The sequence below is a fragment of the Fulmarus glacialis genome, unplaced genomic scaffold (genome assembly GCF_000690835.1).
Source record: "Fulmarus glacialis isolate BGI_N327 unplaced genomic scaffold, ASM69083v1 scaffold42103, whole genome shotgun sequence".
In the NCBI taxonomy this organism is placed as follows: Eukaryota; Metazoa; Chordata; class Aves; order Procellariiformes; family Procellariidae; genus Fulmarus; species Fulmarus glacialis.
In genome coordinates this window covers 12,362-34,552 of record NW_009204372.1, presented here as the reverse complement: position 1 = coordinate 34,552, position 22,191 = coordinate 12,362, and the positions used below count along the sequence as shown (strand labels likewise).

General features: G+C 36.4%; 1 protein-coding gene across 1 annotated transcript in view; it reads left to right on the top strand.

The window, feature by feature from the left end:
• Positions 1–356: 356 nt before the first annotated feature.
• The window catches only part of LOC104072356 (protein kinase C-binding protein 1), a gene marked incomplete at its 3' end in the record, with an annotated part of 30,733 nt that continues 8,898 nt past the window's right edge, over positions 357–22,191 (top strand). The window contains exons 1-4 of the mRNA XM_009574964.1: positions 357–423; positions 14,533–14,681; positions 19,356–19,499; positions 20,389–20,502. Of these exons, the coding sequence (XP_009573259.1) occupies positions 399–423; positions 14,533–14,681; positions 19,356–19,499; positions 20,389–20,502 (432 nt within the window). The remainder of the gene's footprint in view (positions 424–14,532; positions 14,682–19,355; positions 19,500–20,388; positions 20,503–22,191) is intronic.

Sequence of the window (22,191 nt, the reverse complement as noted above, 5' to 3'; positions counted from 1 at the left end):
ACACAGTTTATAGAGGCCTTAGATTAGGAGCTACAAAGAACAGAATTCCTGTTTGTCTGTCACATACAATATGTACATACAGTGACATAATCTTCAGTACATGTTTCAAGACCATCATTAGTATGAAAATGTTGCCTTTGTAATTGGTAACATGCAGCATACATGTGTACCTGGATTGTTTCTCTACATGTTTTGGTCAATGTATACTCTAGCAAACAGCAAACCTTTCATTTCATCAGAAATTTTAATATAGTTGTGTTTGACAGTGTTATGTTGAACTTCTGTACATGAAGTTAGACATGGGAATAATACAATCTATAACTATTCTAATTCATCTTTTTGAATCCTGCAGCTTGGCTGAAGAGGAAATAAAGGCAGAGCAGGAGGTGGTGGAGGGGATGGATATCTCCACTCGATCCAAAGGTGAGTAAGAAGGAATATTTCATCTATGTTCTACAACATACGAATATTTGTAAACCAGAATAGTGAAATTGTGTAACCTACCATGAAGCTGTTCATGAGTGAAGACTCAAGACTCATTGTATTTTTTACAATTACTGTTGTATGTTGAAAGTGTTTTAATTTTTGCTTGGTTTTCATTATATGTCAAACCTCCCCCCCCATACACTCCATTGTTATTTCTGGTTTATGAATCACTAACTTAGGTTAAATGATGAAAAAACATCAGCCTCTTGTATCATCTCACTTATGGGTTCCTTTAAAGTACTTTTAGCTTTGCAATGTAGGAGAAAATAGTACTAGTAGTAGTAATAATAATAATAATGATGATGTAGTATTTCCTACAGTAATGAATCCTAATTTTCCTAAGAATAAACATAGTAACATTTCTGTTTCCACAAAAATTGGTCCCCTGAGCAGTATGTATTTCATGGACCTTTACGTATCCATCCTATTACCCTGACATGAATTAAACTTGGTGGTGGAATTGCAGGTGACTGAGAATTTCTGTCCTGGTTTCTGGAGTTTTCCCTATGAATGAGTCACTACAGGCAAATGATGTTATCTCTCAGTATAAAGAAAGCCAAATATGTAACCATCTATATCAGTGTAAATATTCCCACTGTCATTTGGAGTGTGGGGACAGAAATGCCCTTCAGTCAGAATGCTTGCACGTAATTTACTCCAGTTCATTGTAATTGACTGCCAGCTGCCTGTCCATCTCCTTTTGTACTTGTAGCTGACTTTGCAGCTCAGTTTACTTGAAAGCCATTTCTGTAAAATGGCAGCAGTGGTTACTACCATCCTTTTTAAATTCTGGCACATACCCACTTATTCTTCACATTTCTACTACAGGGGTCATAAGTCTAGTTAACTCTGTGCAGATGTACTTGTCTTGAAAGTGTGGCACAGATCATCTGCATTCCTTTGTTTTTTAATGAGGCAGCTTGGGTCGATAACATGGTTATAAAATTGCATTTAGGTCTTATTTGTGCTAACGGACAGTAAATTTCGTATTTCAGTTTTCATGGTATGGTTAGATGAGGTAGTACATATGATCTGACAGCTCAGAAGAGATTCATTTGCTCCTTTTGCTCCTTCTCCCTGTCCTTTTCGCCCTTCTCTGCTTCTGGTCTTGCATGTCAGTCTCCATCACTGGACTGCTTTTGATGTTCACTTTTCTCTGTATTTCAGTTTTCTAAGCCAGCAGAAAGTAAAATATTATTTATTGCTTTAATGATTGCTGCTGAATGGGGTAAGCTCCCAGCTTTGTACTCCCACTGGTTACTTCCTTTGTGGTGCTTGTCAGATCCCAGCTACTTGAGCTTTCTAACCAACTTAAAAACTGAAACATTTTTCTGCTGTTGTAGTGACCAATTTGTTTGTGAAAGAGTTTGGTGAGTATGAGAACTCGATATAAGAGTCAAAGGGGGTTATTAGATGCATTTGGCTGTCCATGAAATCTCGCCTTCATTTCTCCTTAGAAAGACTTTGGCCCACATGTTAGTACTAAGAAGAATTTCTCATGCATCAAGTGACATATTACTTATGTCACTCTGACATAATCAATGTCTAAAAGTCATTTATGAGTCTGATACCTATTTATGTAGATGTCTGCCTTTTAGTGCTGTTGCTTTACTCAGCCCAGAAACAGGTGTATGGTCCATACAAAAAGTTGCAATTCCCTTACATTAGTTCTAGTGCTGGTCTGACCTCAAGGTGTACTGTTTCAATGAATTAAGCCCACAGGAAACTTTTTACTTTTTTTTGGTAGGGTTAAGATGAAATTTCCCAGAACAGTGAGCTGATTTAGTACCTCATTGTTACTGAAAGGGTCAGTCTTTCATCTCCCAGCCTTCTCAGGCATGTGATCTTGCAGGTCCCCTTGCTTTGTGGGCTCTGATCAGTTCAAATTGGTCAATTCAGAGGGAACTATAACCTGGCAGAAAAAGACTCATGTTTTTATACTGAGTTTACTGTTGATACAACTCCCTGAACCAGCTCGTAGGCAAGCTCTGGTAGTGATTGAAAGGAGAGTGGTTTGGAAGACAAAGACAGGATCAACACAGTGCTGATTTAGATTGGCCCGATCTATCATTGTGTGGAAGTCACTGGTCTGTACACAGTAGGACTCTTAGTGTTTTAAACACCAGTGAGAGTGAACTGAATGGCCATAGTAAAGATAAAACTTAACCAGGGGTTGAATTAATTGAATAATAAAAATGGAAATGATATTTATTTAACTAGGTACTGATTTGCTTTAATTGGTTGTTAAATTTGGCATGTTGATGAAACTCATGCCAGCACCATTTTAAGAGCAAGAATAACAATGACCCATACCAAGCCCTTACATGTATGTATTTTTTTCAGTGAAAAACTGTTGTGGGTTGTAAGGAAATCTTGAGACTTGCCCATAAGCCATCTTGCTTTATTGTATTCCCAATCTAATCTATGAATTAGTGGTAGAACTTTATACTAGTTGAATATGTAGTTTTGCATAGAAAGTAGAAGGATCATAAATGTCATCTGCTTAGTACAAGAGCTGGCCATATTATAGGCCTGCTAAAATTCATCTTTCTGTACTTCTGTTATTTGGATTAAGCAAGTTTGTCTGTTAGTTCAGTGCAGTGTTTCTGCAACAGAAAAGTCACAAACCAGAATTTTAAAACTGTTGTCATACTCTGCGTAAGGCAGAAAAAGTGCAGCAGGGTTCTAAATTGATGGAATAGTGGTAACAATGTTTCCTCTTGTAATATAAAGCTTGTTCAGAATTTTGCTTTGTGTGTTTTAGAAAGGATGTAGATGAGGAAATTGGCCCTATATAGACAAACTCTTAAAGGAAGCATACAGCTCTTCTTGGTTTGTTTGGGTTTTTTGATGGTCTGAGAAGCCTGTGCAGATCAGTCAGTGGTATTGTATACCTTTGCGCTTGTCCTGGAGAAGCTGACTTGTTCTGCTACAGTTTGTACCGCTCTTGTGAGGCCATACCTAAAGAAAGTTGTAGGAAACGAAATTAAATTGCTTTAAAACCAATTAGCCTGATGCAGACCTCTTCATGAACATTCTTGTTTTGGAATAAATCAATTCCAGTTCAGTATAAGCTAACCTTAAACATGCATTGTTTAATCTGTAATATGGGTGTTAACATAGCCCTTGAATTGGTTTAAGTAAAGTGGTGGTTTCAAAGCAGCCTAAGCTGGTCAAACTGTTCAATGCAGCAGTTTTATCCACTTCCTTCCATACCTAAGCTGGCAGGAAACTAACTGAACCATAAAACATGAATAGTTTTCTACTAGCTTAGTGTGCTGAAATGACTTGGTAGACTGCCAGAACTGGTGTAAGAGAGAGGGCAGGAATATACCAGTTGGGTGCAGGAAGTATAGAGCTTTGTTAGCCAGCGTTTAGATAGGGTTATAATGGAACTAGAGCTTAAAGCCATAGCTGACACTTCTTTCTTACGCTTTATAATGTGATATGTAAGAGTGAGTCCATAGCTGTGGTCAGAGCTATGCAGCCATGCTCATCTTCAGCTGCATTTTTGTACCCTTCTCCTTAGGCTGGCACTGATGCTTATGCTGTTGCATAGTAAGCTATATCAAGCAGCTGATCTAGCTGAAAATTGATCATTCTTTGTAGTATTAGTTTTTGCCTGAATCATGAACTGATTAACCCTACTATTACATACAAGTGCCTGTTTGCAAAAAGTTGTGGGGACAGATCTCTGGTGAGGTGGGGAAGGGAAGAGGAGGAGAGTTACTGGAGCAGTTATAATTTAGATCTGCTTATAAGCTGTGCGTGTGCAGCTTTACTGAAGATGAGGTTTTAAAATACACTACTCTCTTGATCAGAACAAGAAGGCATAAGGCATTTGAGAACTGGAAATGGGAAATGACAGCTTAAAGAGAATAAAAGGGGTCCAAAAACACAAAATGGAGTCAGCAGAGGATTGCTGTTTAGCAAAAGGCCATGGATTAGATTATTATAATATTTTGTCTGACAGAAACATCTTGTTATATTTCTGTTCCAGCCCTATGGCCTATTTTTTAACCTTGTTTATTACATATTTCAAGATGGGGCTTGCAGGGCTTTCTGGAGAATTTTCTGAGTATTTCCAGGTTGTGGTTCCAGAGCAGCATAACCAACTTAATTGTTTGGTGCAGTTCTGTCTTCACTTGCACTTGTTTGCTTTGGACAGCAGTGAATTCTCCACTGGGCTTTTTCATCCTATTAACCTGGAATAGTTTTGTTTTTTTTTTTTTAATTCTTGGGTTAGTTTTCTGATAGTTTATCTTAGTTACCTGCCAACAGTTGTTAGCTATGGTGGCGGATGGACTTCCATGTAGGTTTCATATGTTTCAGCTAGTACTGTAACCATTGCCTGTCTAGTGACTAGTCAAAGGGAGCTCTTTGACTCTCTTCTTCCCATCACCAGTCATACATCCGTTATATTTCCTTTGCATCTATGCTGGCTCTTAGCCAGCCCTCTCTGAGTCAGTTAAGGACTTGGGTATAGAAGTAGTTTTCTACCTGCTTATCTCCCTGAGCCAGATTATAGGGAGTTGGACAGATGTCATTGCTAGGAGCAGGCTTGCCCCCATCAGTGACAGCTAGTCATTAGATGGTCTTAGCTTGTCATAAAATCAAATACTGAGACACTACTGCTTAATGGTGAGAATTCTGACTTTTACAGCTTTTGCATTGCTGCAGGTTGTGTTGAAGGCTTTGGTCTTAGGGGCTTCTCTCAGTCATAAAAAGTTTGGATATTTTGAATATAAATGCAAAATTACTAGTAAAATGGAATTTCTAGAATTCATTATATATTTTGTAACAGTTTCATAATAGTACGTTGTGTATCAACTTTCTGTGCAGTGATACTAAGTATTTAATCACATAGAGGTGAGATTCTCACTCCAATGTGAAACGTAATTTGAGAGTCCTCCAGTGAATAGTAGTACAGCCCAAGGGTTTTATCTCTAGTACAGAGCCCTTGTTACTTACTAATCAACAGGGGGTCTTCAGGAGTGCCTTGGGGCAACAAGTCCCCCTACAATCAGGCTCTAGCTTATAAACAGCCTACATCTCTTATATTGCAAGTTATTGGGAAGTGTTTCTTTTTCTTGATCTTCCAAAGTCCTACAATGAAGAAACAAGTAACAGTGTCTTTTTGTACTTGTGTGAAATTGTAATATGGTAGGAGTTCATCAGGATTTACACAACCATGGCTAGCCTCTGTTATTTATTACATTAAGCAACTGGATTGGGTTAATTGCATCAGTTGAAGTTTCTGGAATGTAAACAGGGCTTTAGTGGTTGATTGCAACTGCATCGTGTTTCAAAATTCTGGCATAAGATTAAAATGCCTCAGAGTTGAGTATAAGTTCTAACAGATTTATCCATGATTTTGTTAAGTGTTTTGAACATAATTAAGCTTGCTATAGTATTATAGGTAATGGGTTTGAAAAATCATAAATCTATTAGCAACCATTCAGGGTAATAAATATAACGGGGAGACTTCACAGTTCTGGAATCCATATAAATTATTAATTGAAGCCTGTTCTATCAAATCGGACTGTAATGATGCTGACAATGGAGTTAGTGTTGCTCCTTTTTCTCTCAGAATTCTTCATTGATTTCCCTCAATACCGTTTAAAGTTCATGCGTTCAGAGCTTTTGAGGAGGAGGAAAGAAGAGAGAAGTGACAGTCTAGGTGGAAGTCAGTTTTCTGTTTTTGTTCTTGTTCCTTCTAAAGGCATAGTAACACATTTCTGTGGGTTAATGACAGCTTAAGCAGTCTTCAGTCACATTTGTATTCTTGTACCTTCTCTCATGCTGCCTTTTTTTTTAAGCTAGCCTAGCAGTTTCTTGCAGCTGTCAAGTGAATTCTTCATGAAACTGCTTTCATGAAATTTTTGTTCTTTTGTTCTGTTACATTTCATCTAATTTAATTCCTTGGTCTGGTTCACCAAATGTTGGCAGAACTATTTGTGTCATAATAAAAGGGATAGCATGGGATTGGGAATTAATGTTAACAGAAGTAGCCTTGGGCTGGCTCTGTTTAAGTAACACTTCTGCCGAGTGTATAACTTACATAAACAATTGACTAGGTTTCTAACTGGAAACATCATTCAGAATTTTGCGTATTTGACCCACTTGCATTGAAATATCAAGAACCTACTTACATCATAGAAAACTTTTATTAGTGTAACTAAGTCTCAATTTGCTGATGTCTAATACTGTTCCTGGAAGACTAAATAATGCTTTCATTGAAAAAGTACGTTGCTATTTCTGGCTCCTGGAAAACCAAAATGACTGATAATTTTACCATCTTTGTCACAACTCATGTTGAAAAGCTTTTTTGATTTTCTTTTTTTTTTAAAAACCATTTAAACAAACGTATTTCTGAGTTTCCCTTTTCTCACTTTCTGAAAATTTCCAGAACAGAAAAGTTTTGTTCTACAAAAAGTAAATATTACCACTTTATAACAGCTCATTTAAATACACAACAGTGTATTTAAAATATAAGAAAATCAGGAATAGAACTAGTACTTTTCATGAAAGTTTAGTAAACTTGATGTAGTTAAGATAAAGATAAATTTTTTGATTGTCTGTGCTTTATTTTGAAATGTAAAACTTTTCCTCCCTTCCACACCAGCTCAAAAAAGGGGTAATGCTTTGCTGACAGTAAAAAGCTTTTATCCCGCAATTTCCACACTTTTTGAGAAGGCTTTTGTTTTGTTTGCCTAACCTTTTGTGAGGTTGAATTTGAAAATCATGACGTATAGTAAGACTGATTTACTCAGGCTTTTCTTAATTGGCTTGCTATCCATTACGCCAAGGATGCAACACTAAGGCAATATATGCTGATCTAAGTCAGACCTGCCATGTCAGCCACATTTCCATCCTTTTCCTTTATACTGGCACTGTCAACTTTGTGACTTGTTGGTATGCTGATTCAACTGAAATTAATTTTTGAGTTTTTTTTTGTTTTGGCCATATCAGTTATCTAAACCATCTTTCTTCCTGGGTGAACAAATAACGGTGCTGGAGAAAGAAAAAGGGAAGAAAGTCTATCTGTGGAAGGGTACTATGAAGCCTTAACTTAGATCTGTGTAACTTGCTGTGGAATTCAGCTCTCATTAAGGCATTATTGGTAGAGAAACTAATGCAAGTGTAATAGATACTTAGAAATACATATGTAGATGCCATTTTATTTTGGTTTTAGTCTGGAATTACTTTGATTGCATTTAGCTTAAGCAAGTTTTTAAATTAAAAAAAAAGGTGTATGGAAATGAGGGCATAAGGAGGTGTAAGAAGTCACTGTCAGTAAGTCTTTGGTACTGAGATTATGCTGTGTTCTTACAGTAAGGCATGTAGATGTTACTTGTTTTCAGGAAGAATTACATTTGGGTATCACGGGAAAAGCAAGGAAAACATTTTACTTTTACACATTTTCTGAGTTGGCACCTGCTTCCATTGAGAAAAACGAGACTTCTTAATTAATTGTCAGGGATTGTTGCTATTGAATGCTTACAGTACAGCACTTGGCAATGTATAGAACATAGAAAATATGGTTGTGGTCTATGCTCCATATGCTGCAGCAAGATAAGATCCCTGATGTACAATAATAACACACTTTTCTTGTTTTTATAGTTTTTTCTAAGCTGAATTGTATTGTCACTGTCATAGTTTATCTGCTTAAAACTGCGTTACCATCACATTAAATTTACTTCTAAAATAGTCATTAAGTGTGAAATTAAGTTGCTTTAGGGTTTAAGTATGCTTTAGTCTGTCTCCTGGGAGCAGTAGTTACTAATCCTTTAGTCACGTGATGGCATACTGAAACATTAAACTTTAGGTGAAGCTCAGGTTAGCTTGTTGTTCCCCAACAAATGGTTTGTGAGAGCACTCACAGGTTCTTATGTCAATCTTGGCAACGTTATCGAGCAATTGATGATAACCTAGTGATGTAAAAACAGGTAGCTTTTAATGAGAATTTAAGAAGTTATTTCAGGTGTCTTTTTTCATTTGCGCTGGAAACATGATTTTGAAATAATGCTAAGAAAGCAAAACCACACACTGAAAAATCAAGAAATAAGTGAAGTAAGGTTGCTTGGCAAATTAATTCGTTAGTACAATTGGTTTATCAACGAAATGTTCATTTATTATTTTACTGTAATGCCCTTCATTTAGTACAGAGAACACTTAATTTCCTATTAACTTTCTGAGTGCTGAGTAACTGCAAGTGATCTCAGCCTTTTCAGTTAGAAAAGGTGGGTGCACAACTTGATGCCTATTGGAAAAGTTTGGTTCAGGTTGACTTGCTCAGTATATGATAGGAGTTTTGTAGAAGAAGCAGGGAGATTACAGGGGTATGTGCTAACTGGCGATGAACTGGCATGGTGAGATACTCTCCAAAGTGAGACCATTGTTGCTCATTAAACACCTTTTTAAAAATATTTGACGTAGAAGATATCACACAAATTCTCGCTGTTCCTTTTTGGTACAGGAACTTGAACCCACCTCCTAAGTAACTGTCCTAGTCACCAAGTTATTGCAAGTTTAAATTTGGTCTTTTTTGTTCTTTCCTCTTGGATTTGTTTCACTTTGTTCAAGTAATAAATACTAAGTTAAACTACATTGGGGAAGTGATCCAGGTTAAAAATTAACTTTCCTCCTGACAGGTTATTTTAACAGGGATAAATTTCTTGATCTGGTTCACAGCACAGCTACGCAAACTCTGCTAACACAGCTGGAAGAGCCAAGGAGGAAGAAGAGGCAGTGTGCGCTAAACAGGGCACTGCTGTTGAAAGAAATTCACACAAAATGCAACTTGGGCATATTTTATTTTAATTAGAATTGAAAACTATAACTCAAACAATTTAAGTAGATGCTACCATTCTTATTTTACTTGAACTGATTTAAAAGATTGTTCATATTATTAGGTCCCTCACAGATTGGTAAGTTTGCAACGTATAGTGATAGTTAAAGACATTGGCCTATTCCAGTAGCACAACTACATCTGAAAGAAAATGCCTGTGCATTGCTGTTTTGCTGTCTATTCCTTAACTTTTCCAGTTACATCTTACATTGCCTCAAGAAAATGTGCATTTCAATAACTTGCCAGTTGAAAAAAAAAAGGTGTATTTCAGGTCAGTTTTTGTATGTTGTCTGTGAGTCACCACTAGTTTATTTGAAAATCCCTAGTATGCTCAGGCTTGAACCACAGAAGAAAATTACTCTAGTTAAGTAGTTTTTTAAATCACTTAACCAAGCATATATGTCTGTGTGATCATTTGGTTAAATGGGTATTGAATCAGTACCTTTTGGATTTGGCTGTGACTGAATTGTAATTCAGTTCTGGTTTAGCTAATAACAGCTTTAGGCCTTTTTCTGACCCTGAATCAGTTAGTTTAGGAAAAAACAGCATTTAAAAGTGAGAAACATCACAAGGGGGGGGGCAGGCCAACGATGAGGAACTTTACACCTGATTTTCTTTTTTCATACTTGGAGCTGAGGCACAACACAGTGTCACAGGCAGCTTCTTTGTAATGCCCACAATCTGAGGCTGAAGAGCTGAAAGGAAACAGGTGCACTCAAAGGAAGCTGCTCCATTGGTGGCAGTTTTGTGCCTGGGAGTAAGAAATGGAAGCCAAAGGGCAGAAAACTATACTCTCCTGTTACCCTCCTGGCTTAAGCTGTGCCTGCGTATGTACAGTCTGGAAATAAAACCGTAAGTCTCTTCAGTGAGTTATGGTGAGGGCTTTATTTGCTGGAGAGAAACTCAGGCTCAGAGATCCTTGCAAGTACTTTGAGGATGTTGCTTGCTGTAGAGACAATTCTGCAGATCTCTCTGCATTGGGAAGACAAGGATCAAGGCACGGTCAGCACTTCACAGTAAGAGTGGTTTACTTATGACTGCCTTTAGGAATGTATGGAAAGTCCCTGTTGAGAACTCCAAATTATAATAAAGAAACAAAGACTTATATTGTACATTCTGTTCTGAGCCATGTGAGTGACGGAAGGATGAGACAAGATGGGGTATGATGCTGTTCTTGCTGATCCCTGTGAATGCAAACAGGTCCCACGCTGAATAAGCTCCATTCTACTTCAATTAAAAAAATAGAATTCAGAGCTTGTTTTGGTTTGGGGTTTGATTGCTTTGGTTAAGTTGTCGGTTTTGGTTTAGCTGATGCTGATGCTGCAGTGTTTCTTCCCGGATAGCTGTATTGTCTCAGCTCTCTAGGGATATATGAAGCATATGCCAGCCAAAGGAGTTCTTCTGCCACCTTCTGTGCATAATTAGTTAAACTGAAAAAAATCCCTAGTCTTCTGTCAGCATAATTGTACCTGTATTTGGACTTTTATTGTCATAATTGCTTAAGGAGGGGAGGAGGCAGACATTATATTTTTCACAATTTAGGTGACATACCTTACCTGGCAATTCTTTGTATTGCCAAATCAATCTAAATTTTGGCCTAAATGGAGTGGGAGGCAGATTTGTTTGAATTGAAACAAGTCAAGTAACAATAATGGTCTCAGGCACATTGTATTTAATTCAGCCTAGGCATGTCAGAATATAACTGGTCCTAAATGCTGCCTACCAGTATAAAAGGGGGGAGCGGTGAAAAGGAAAAAAAAAAATCACATTTCTTAGTGTCAGAGAAAACTCCAAACATGAAAAGTTTTTGTTTGTTTGTTTAAAGGAGCTTAACTACATTTTGCCAAAATTTTATAACTTATGTCAACAGAAAGGTTTCTCTGAAAGCCAACACTACATTTCTGCTAGGCAGCACTGCTGAAATAGCTGTGCCTACATAACTCTACTGGCAGACACTTTTTCTGGGGTTGTTGAAAGTACATGTGGTGTTAGCCTGGTGCAGCTATTCTAGATGAATAAAACTCAGGATGGGCAAATGCTCCTATATTTCTCTTCCCTCCCTCAGTTATATCTTCTTCCATCTATCTTTTTGTATGTTTTTCGTATTTGTTTATAGTTTTCTTGATTCTTAATCATTATCTTGACACATTATCTAGCTTTTGGTCAATCAGAAGTCACCATATAGCACCAAGTTTTCCGTAGAATTGTGTAAAAAGAAGTCAAAACCACTTTTTTTTTCTGTGCAGTTATATATTTGGGGAAAAAAAATTAAAAGCTTCAGGAACTGAAAAAAAATTGTGATGTTCACAGCTTGTAATGTTACAGGTTAGGTAACAATTACATCTTTCATGTGTCTGGACCCATCTGAAAAAAGTGTCATGCTAACTATAGTAGGTAAGATTGGTATTTTCGCAAACTAATGTAGACCAGTACAACTTTTCTTGCACAAGAGAAGTTCCTCCACTACACCTTTTCCATCTATCTTTATATTTTCTTCCATACATGTAAATAGACATATGTTCTTGAAATGCAATTTAGTCTAGAAATATCTTTTCACATCACTTCTTGAGCTTGCATCATGAATAAGTTTTAGTGGCATCATGGGTTTTTTGAGCATATTTTTTCAAAATGTTTTGCTATGTTAATAATTGTGTGGCTTCTTGACATCGTTTCCCTCTTTCCACTAAATAATTTATTATTTTCAATAAACTTAAGCATATGTGCAAGCATTCCAAGGTTAACATGAAGATTACATGTATGTATCACTCCTATTTTTACATCAGTATCATTTGCCCTTTTTCTCAACAGAAAAAAGTCATTTGATCATAGTCAGTTCATGCTCAACTATTGTTCCAAATACTTTTTTTCTATTTCTAGAAAGGTCTGTAGCTTATTAATCTTATCTCCATTTGTGCAAATCATTATTGCAGCCAATTTTTATTTCACCTTATTGACTTATTGACCCTCTGCATTTGCACAAAATACAGAAATTGCGTAGAAATCTAATCCAGTTCTTTATTGTGCCATAGACCCTCTAAGATTTGTGCCATGTGACAAATTACCTTACTTTTGAATGCGATTCAGTGTAACTTTTCAATTTGACAGGGCATTATTCTGAATACGGTTTTAAGCTAAACTGTGTTTTACTAGCTCACTTGTAAGACTGTCTAATGAGGAAGTCTCAGTGGCCATATTGTATGTTAAAATCATTCCCTGAGAGGAATGTTGTAGCTCAACAAAATTGTCTCATTCAATAAATAGTTAAAAGTCAGATTGGGAGGCATTTGTGGGAGAAAGGTGTTTGTCCAATGCCTATGTGAAATGGTCTAGTGCTGTGGTTTTCAGTATTTTTCTATTTGGGGAACTTTCAGTATTTTTTGGTGGACCTTTTTATAGTTAATTTAAGTCTATTGACAATAGACATTGCTCTGATGAGTTGATCCAGTTACTGGTTGTTGTTCTGGTACCTCTGGTGTTCATGGGAGACTTCAGGTGAAGTGTTTCAGTGAGGTTTTGATGACTTGGCAACCAGTACAACTGCTTCGGTGAACGCATTACAAGCATTTGTGTGGCTGTGCAGTGAATGGGGTCATAGAAAAAAATTACTCAGAAAAAAGTTCTTTTTCAGACAGGTTTTATTCCTCAATTGTTTACTGTGCAGCCACAAAACATTTGCACTAGCACATGTGAGTAGGGGATTGAAAATATGGGAGTGACTTTGGGGAGAGTTCAGTTGTTTCTCTTTATGATATTGATGAGTTCTGACCCCTGTGGTTTTATCTATCATTTTGTTTTGTTGCATGCATTAAAAGCTTAAGGAAAAATTAAATATGTTAAACCAACTCTCTTGAACTTTCACCTGTATTTTGTCAAGATTGTTTTACTGTTCTATGATTGTCTGTTACAGCTGATTGCAATACTTGATTCTTTTGAAAAATGTCAGTAAGTTCTTTGTAATTGAGCTGAGGATTCCCTATTCATTAGGAATCATTTAAATTTTGTTCTGAGAAAACGAAGTTGCAAATGCTCTTATTTTTACCTAGGATATTTCTGATGAGCTTGTCAGTGATTTTTTTTAAAGTGTATTAACTCTTTCAAGACTGTAAATAATTCCTTCTGAATATTCAAATGAAAACAAAACAATGACCAAGTAAAAAAAAAAAAAGATGAATTAAAAATCCTTGCAGAATGCAAATAATTTAGCATAATTGGAGGAGTGAAGCAGACATGAAGATCATCATAATAGATATTCATTTGGTAGAGCTATGTCTCAATTTACTTCTAATTTTGTAAATAATTTTGCACGTGTTTCATAAAATGCAATTCAGAGCCATCAGGGCTACGTAAGTTGCTGGTGTGATGAGTTTACACTAAGATGACAATCCATGACTTAGAGCAACTGAGACGCAGGCACATGCTCCCTTCTGCCAGCTTTGTTTCTTTGGATAGTAACTTCAGGCATAGATGGAAGCTGTGACTTATTAAACTGCTCTTGTAATTTGCTTGGTTGAATGTGAGAGCTCTGACTGTGAGAGGCACTGAAAAGTTATGTCACTTTCTGTTTGTTGCTCTATCTTGCTGTAAAACATTACTACTAGACTGGGAGTCTAGTCTTAATTTTATCTTTTTACAATCCAATTTAGCAGGTACTACAAATAACTAAGTATTTGAGGTAGTATATTTATTTTCAGACTATACGACAATTTCATTTTTTTTATTGACATATTTCAATAAGTTTATTTAAATATGGGACATAAATGATGAGGACTGACTTTCCTCTTACCGTGTTTTGACTTCTGTTGCTTTTGTTCCTAAATTACATGAGTGAAGCTGTCAGGAACTATTAATGTTGTTTCTCTGCTTTTAAAGTGTATGACATGAATTAGCATAGCACTCTGTTAAACTACAGAATATAATTGTTGTTATACTTCAAAAGATACTAAAATTTTAGGTGAGATGAATGGCCAAAATGCTGTGGGAAAAGAAAAAAATACTTAATCTAAATTACTGAGAATTCTCTTAACAGTGGTATTGCTTAGCAAGGCTGTGCTTCCAGTTTTGTCAGTGACTGTGTGAAAGACAATTGATAATTTTTATTCTGTTCAGTGAAGGAGTGTGAGTGACAAACCATAACCTTGTTTAAATGTTTTTCATCCATATGCACTCTTCAACCGTATTGTTTGTATCTGTTACAGATCCTGGCTCTGCCGAACGCACAGCACAAAAAAGGAAGTTTCCCAGCCCACCACATTCTTCTAATGGCCACTCGCCACAAGATGCATCAACAAGTCCTATCAAAAAGAAAAAGAAACCTGGTCTATTGAACAGTAATAATAAAGAGCAGGTAAGAGAAGTCATGGTCTTGTTATGCTAGAATATGAAACAATGAAGGATGTAGAGACAGCTGATCAGGAGCTCTCTCCTCTTTAGGAAGCTCTGTTTTTGTACTCTAAGAAGAGGATATTCATTTTTGAATGCAGTGGGTGTAGGAGTTGACATTATAAGTTGGATTTGGGTGTTCTTTTATTTTTGTTTTACATCTGTATGAGAAAGACCACCTGTGACCCGGTTTTTGATTTTGTAAAGCTAATAAGGTGTATAACCAATAAATGCAATTTTGAACAAAAGGATTATGAAGGAATATAATAACAATAGCAACAACAACAATAATAGTTGCTATTAATTAAAACCATTAAAAGGAAATGTTCAGGGGCGTGATATCCTAGGTTAAGAAAGATCTCATAATGTCAGTGGAAGTCTCTCACCTGCTTTCAGTCCTACTGCCAATTATTAACAAAAGTCCAGCTCCTTCCTTGGTACTCTGCAGATTCTCTCCCCTTCTTTTAAATTGCTGGGCAGTGTACACTCCTACTAAACTAGTTAAATCAAAGGGTCACACTGACAGTACTCTTCAATCTTCATGCTTGAAACCTTATTTTCAGTGTCTTCTGAATACTGAATTTATAGGATTTGTTGTAGTTCTTAGCAGAACTTGACGCCAGAAGACTGACAATTTCTGATTCGTTGTATGATGCAAGTGAAAGAATTATATGAAGTGTACTGAATAGCAAATGCTGTAAAGCACCTGCATCGTCTTGGAGGAGATTACATGAAAGCAATCTTTAGCCTTACTGAAATTATTTCTCATCTAATTTAATAATGACATATCTGTGTATTTTTCAAAGTGCTTTTGTGTGTCAATGTGTTTTGCCAGGATCATATAAACAGGGTTAAGTTCTGAGTGTTTAAAGCACTTTTTCCTGGTGTAACAGCATCCACATTAAATATCATCCTGGTACAATTGCACTGATTAAGAAAGAAAATGAAATTCCTCATCACCGCAGTTGTCCTGGAACAAAGACTGAATAAATCAGGCCTTGCTAGAGAACAGTCTTACAGTGTCAAGCGCATTTTATTTAAGGATAATTGGGCGGTCTAGTAATAGCATGTGTAGGCATGCTTGCACTAGTATAATGTGGCCAGTTTGGCTTTTACTGAGCTTCACTGCAGGCTGTATAAATTCCTCTACATCCTGGATTTTTACTGGGGAGATGTTGCCCCACTGAAATCTGAGCTTCTAACTGTGCAGTGTAGAGATAATTTTACAAACAGTGGAACTGAATCTTAGGGTATTAATTTCCACTTCTTATTCATGAATTTAAAAATATATATGAGAACGCAGTTGCAGTTGTTGAACTTGATACATTCCCCTTGGTAAATCGTTTTCTGTTTTCCAGGTATCTCAGACCTGAAATATTACAGGATAGAATAAAGTTGTATGTCTAATGAAGAAAAGCAATCAGACTTGCTTATTTTGCTGTATTTGTTACAAGTTAGCAAGAAAATATCATCTGTTTAGTTTGTTTAGCTTTTACGAGTTGTTTTTAATTTAATATTGTCTTGCATGTCAAATTTGAAATGGGCATGCCTGAAGATGATTGTTTCTGAAGTAGGTGCAAAGCTCTGCTCTGTATGGTAGTAGGAGTTGTTAAAGATTCTTTTACTGCTGAACAGATGTGAGCTAAGCATACAGTTACTTGTTTTGCTCTCAGGTTAAGTTTCAAGTATAATGTAGCTGATAGCTGTGGTTCTGATTGGCTGATAAATCCATTTTGAGGTATGACAACATCACTGGAAACCTCCACCTTAATAGTCTACATTACAAAGTGTTTTGTAATATTTGGGTATTTCAAGATACAGTTACTGAAGTTATAGTTGCATGAAACTTTGTATTAATGTTGTGGATGCAGTAACAGATCTTCAGAATGGTGCCAACAGGTATTTAAAGTGTTGAAATACAAGCAAAGAATTATGGAATTGTAGAATGTAGCTAAGACAGGTTAAAATCAGGAACTTCTGACACTTAATTGGTCAGTTATAATGTAATTGAAGTTGTCAGCTTGTTTTACTACTAGCTTCGATACTAATTTAAACTGAATATAAATAGTGATCTTTTTCTCCCCAAAACAGCACTACAATACTGTTGTTTTTTCTTCAGTTTTCGATGTCATTCTACAGGTCTTAATAACTTTAATAAAGACTTTAAAACAAGCTACCACCTATTTGAACTTGAATTGGCTAGTTGTGAAACAGTGGAGAAAACAAAGCTTTTCTTTCATAACTGTTAAAATTTAAACTCTTAAAACATTTTACTCTGATTAGAACAAGTGAAAAGGCCCTTTGATGCAGTTGAATCATTCATTTTCCGTCTTTTAGTTTTGTTGTTTGGATCTTTTTTGAGTCTCAGAACCTTTTTTTTTTTGTTGTTCTTATCTTAGCTTAGACAAAATACGGTGATAGATGTCTAAAAAATATAAGCATCCTTGAAGAGAAAATTAATTCCTCTCATGCTCGAGCAAAAATGGACTCCTGTTCGGTGTGGATGTTATGAGGTCATTTCTGTGGAATAGTTTCACAGGTTTTATATTTGTCTTAAAGCAGTATCTTTGATTCTTAGGAAGTTAGTGTGGATATACTGCTTATACCCACTTCAAAGTCAGAATATGTATTAAATTCTTCTGGTAATTTCCTTTATCTGCAGTTGAGGAAATGCTCCATAGCTGCGTCTCCACGTATACTCTATTGAGATTTTGGTCTTAGAGCTGTGGTGCATATAGCTGCAAACAAAACATGTTTCTGCACTGTAAATTGCAACTTTCCCTTTTTCACTCTGGGTTTCCATATGGCTTTGTATCTGTTTGAGTGATTGTAGTAGTAATACATTTGAAATGTAGTTAAAGCCTTATGCTGTCCCTCTTACTCCACAAGATCTCATAGAACCTTCCTTCTGAAAGTCTTGTCGTGTCATATGATTAAATATATATACAGAGAAAGTACAGAAAATAACACTTTGCTCATTTCTGTGGTGGGAACAAAGTATCTTTTTAGTAGCTGTATCATCTGTAGAACAGGAAATGAAAAACACCAAAACTGATAGAAATTCAAGTGAAATTTTAGGTAGCAGAATGCTTTGGGAATGTTTGTGGGTAACATCCTTTCTTTGCCTAAAATATTATACAGTGTTAGATAATTGCAGATGATACCTCTTCTGGTGTGTCTTTTGAGATATAACATCTTCAGCTGGGTTGTCACTTCTGCGTCATCTAATTTGACCTTGAAGGTCCTCTATTAATGCAAATAATTAGACCTTGTCCTTTGTAACTTTAGAAATCTAGAAATATCACGGTCCAAGCTGGCATGCTGGTGGTTTCTGGTGACATTAATTTATGCTCTGTGTGACTAATTTTGTACAGGATGCTGCAAAGGTATGGAACATGCATATGCTTGCACTGTTCTATGAGTCACACGGGCATGTGACAGCTCTGAGGGTCTAAGAACTTGCAGATATGTAAATGGTGTAGGACGCATGCAAAATTACCTGAGAACCAAACAAAATGGTTCTGTAAACTACAAGCATTTAGATAGTTACAAGTAATGTCATGAACAAATGGTTTTACATCAAACTAAAAAAATCACAGTAAATAAACTGCCTAAAACTCAAGATTGTTTCCCTCCATGCCCTCCTCAGCAAACCATCCCTATAATTAATACCAAACAGAAAACTTAAGTTCCCTTGTCATTAATAAATAGAATGTAGTTTTCCAATAAGTGTTAGCAGCCCTTCAAAGCTGATCTAACAAACTTTAGGTATAAGGGGACCCATTTTAGCCATCCCGGGCTCTTCGCTTCTTGTGTTTTGCCGTCAGCTGTGTCATCTTTCAGCTGTCTGGGGCTCAAGTGGAAGACTACTTCATGCAATTTATAAAGTTAACACTGTTTTCTAGTGCAGGCAAACCAGTGGAGATTGAGAGTCTTAAATTCTGATATGCATTTAAATGGTGGATTAAACCTCTCCCAGTGTTCCTGCTCCTGTAGCGGAGGTGGCTGTTCAGGATGTGAATTTGCTCCTTTGTCATCCTACTCTACAGTTTGCCTCATTAATTAAAATCAGCACTGGCTTGCTTCACTGTACAAAGTTTTGAACTGCTGCAACTTAGGATAGATTTGCATGGTGTTCAATTTCTTGTTTCAGGACTAACTTCTTCAGTTGTCCCAGGTTTAGCCACCACTAAATATCTCAGTATTTAGCTTGCACAGCCCCATGGAATTCTGAGTTTAGAGGACCTAACAGCTTCTATAGCAATACTTCTTTCTTGAAGATAAAAGTGTTTACTGACATTTGTTGGATTGCATGTTTTGCACTTGATGCCCTCACTTGTCACAAAATTTTATTTTTAGTCCTGAATGTAAGCTGGCATTTGACATCTGAATAAAAAGTAAACCTCTTTATGAAAGATTTTGTGCAATGAATAAGATAATGTGCTTGTATAAATGTTAATCAAACTCTGTAAATTGCTGTTTGCTTATGTATTATGAATATTATTATTTGAAAAAATGCAAATTTGTTTTGAAACCAAACCTGTTTTTCTTGCCTACATTTCAGTCAGAACTAAGACATGGTCCGTTTTACTATATGAAGCAGCCACTCACCACAGACCCTGTTGATGTTGTACCACAGGATGGACGGAATGATTTCTATTGCTGGGTTTGTCATCGGGAAGGCCAAGTCCTCTGCTGTGAACTCTGTCCTCGGGTTTATCATGCTAAGTGTCTGAAACTGACAGCGGAACCAGAGGGGGATTGGTTTTGCCCAGAATGTGAGGTTAGTTTGATATAAGGAGTGGATTTCTTTCTTGTTTGTGAGATATAAGCAGCTTTTCTTGCGTTCTGAAATGTTTCTGGTTTATTCCTATATTGCCTCTTGGTAAAGGTACCAGAAAAATTTGTACAGAGGAGGAGGCATTCATTGCTGCTTCACCACTTTTTCTGTGTGCGTACCTGGATTGTGTTTGCCTTCTTACCACGAGTCTTCAACTTTGTGTTTCCATCTCTAGAGAAGGCACCATTTCAAAGAGTGATCTCTTCATCAGGCACCTCTAATTCTGAAAACATTCTGCAGTTTTGACTAGTTTAACTTGTGCTTCTTCTAGTGGGCTGATCAACTCTGCAGCAGTGTAGAAAAAAATTCCACTGTAGGGTCTACATAAACAAGTGGGTATTTTATTACTATATTTTTCCACAGGGCTGAGGACGAATTTAATCATTCCTCTCCAATGATTCCTGGGGAGAGAATACTTAGCATCAAAGTATCTTTAATGAAAGCAAATTGGTTTACTGCATGTTTTTCTTTGATCACTTATTGTATTGGAGCCCAGGTGACCTTCTCACTCATTCACATTGCTGTGAACCTGCATTGTATTTGGCAATTTTAGGTATTCACAGATTCACTTTGCGTGCTGTTGAAGATGATGGAAAATTTTCTGGTCTTTTCCATTTTCTTTTTTAGTTTTTTAGATTTTTTTTCTGATTAACATTCCCAGAACAAAGCCCAAGTAAAACAAGCATCTGAAGTGCTTATATTGCATCATCAGAAATGTTTTGTTTCTTGTAAGATAGTTATTACCTTCCATTTGAATGCTAGAATGTTTCAGTGGGGAAGAATTTACCTAGAAATGTTTGCTGACAAAATATTTTTTAATCTTAATTTTTAGAAAATCACAGTTGCAGAATGCATAGAAACACAGAGTAAAGCTATGACAATGCTCACCATTGAACAGCTATCATATTTACTGAAGTTTGCACTACAGAAAATGAAACAGCCAGGGGTAAGGAAGATATATATATATTTCTTTTTAATGCTTGGATCATATGTTTGTCATAATCCTGGGTTTTGCTTCCTTTTGTGGATTATGAACCTAACTTATTTTATCAGATTGTATGTGACAGCTTCTGTGCTGTCTGCCACCTGTCTAGTACAGACAGATTAGTTTAGTCTGTATATACTGTTTTGGAGTGCATTTAAAATGCAATTTCTTGTTGTAACTTCTGGACGTAGTTTCAGTAGGTGTAGTGAAAATATAATACGGCTTTCCAGTGGGATGTGGTGGTTTCTCACTCACCAAAGATGGAAAATGCTGTGCCTGAGATACAAGAGGAACGAAGAGAAATGATCTTTTACCAATACAGTTACATGGGCAGGAGCCTTAGGCACAGACACTGTTACATTATTGATTATATCTGTTGAAAACCTAGCTTCTATCTGTTAGTAGAAATTGTTCTTACCACGAAAGTTAGTTGTATCATATACTTCTGAAACGTGGAAGAAATTTTCCTCAGTGTGGTGAAAACCTGTGCCATTAACTTTCATGCAATATGAGGCTGCTGTTCTATGAATTTTTATCACGGAGGTAAAATTGGTTTTCCTCCAACTTGTACCTATCTTCTAAGTCTGTCTTAGACTCAGTTCTCAAAATCACCATGCCTCAAAGTTTCAGCTATTCCAATCACTCATTCTTGCTTCTAAGTTTCAACAATTCTGGTCGGTTTTTCTTCACCATGCAAGTGTTGCCTAGTTTTCACATGGGTGAAGAAAACAGTGAATCAAAATATGATGTGATGAATTACCAAGGGTTGTCTTAACTTCTGTTGCCTTCTTGTTCCGGTTTGTAAGTTAGAGGAGCAGGGAGAGTGTCTCTGTGCCTGCGTTGTTATAGTAAAATATGTTGGGAAAACTAGATGTGCAGAATCATGGGCTCTCTGTAACTCTGATCTCTCTATGATAAGTATTTTAGCAGAACAATAGTGGCAATTTCTGGGAAGGTTACTCTTAAGTACTGACAGATTTTGTCTCTTGGAATCGTTTTACTCTGGAATGATAAATACTATCCTATTAGATGGAGCCATTAGAAGCTTTAAGTGCTGCTTTTCAGAAGCAAAGTGTCAGTGTTTGTTTATATTGAATTCACAAAGTGTTCTGAAAATGTGGTTAGAAAGCGAATGTTTAATGAATGCTGTTGAGGTATTTTGCCCTTCAGGCATTTTACTAATAATCTGTTATTTTGGTACCTGAGTACTTTAATTGGTTGCGTTTGAAGAATTGCAGTCCCTCCACATTAGCCGATAAAATGTAGAGTCCCACTGATAAAAGTTTGAATGTGTTTGCATTACTAAGCCACCATTGTTTTGAAAGTTATGATGCTAATGAGAGTCTAAAAAAGAAGTATTTGTGAGTCTAAGTGTCTTCATTCTGCTAAAAACTGTTGAGCCTCATTTGATGCTCCTCACAAAAAAACCCCGACTATAAATAAGAGTACATTTTACAAAACCCCAAACTTTTGCAATTCATTACTTCCAGCATATGAAAAATCAGTTAAATGAGACCTTTTAGTTCCTCTTGTTCTGCCAGTACTTTATTACTTCACAAAATTTTATAATTACCTTTAAAGAATTTTCTCTGACATCACAGTTGGACGTAGTATTAGAAAAAGAGCAAGTATTGTGTCATTGATGAAACT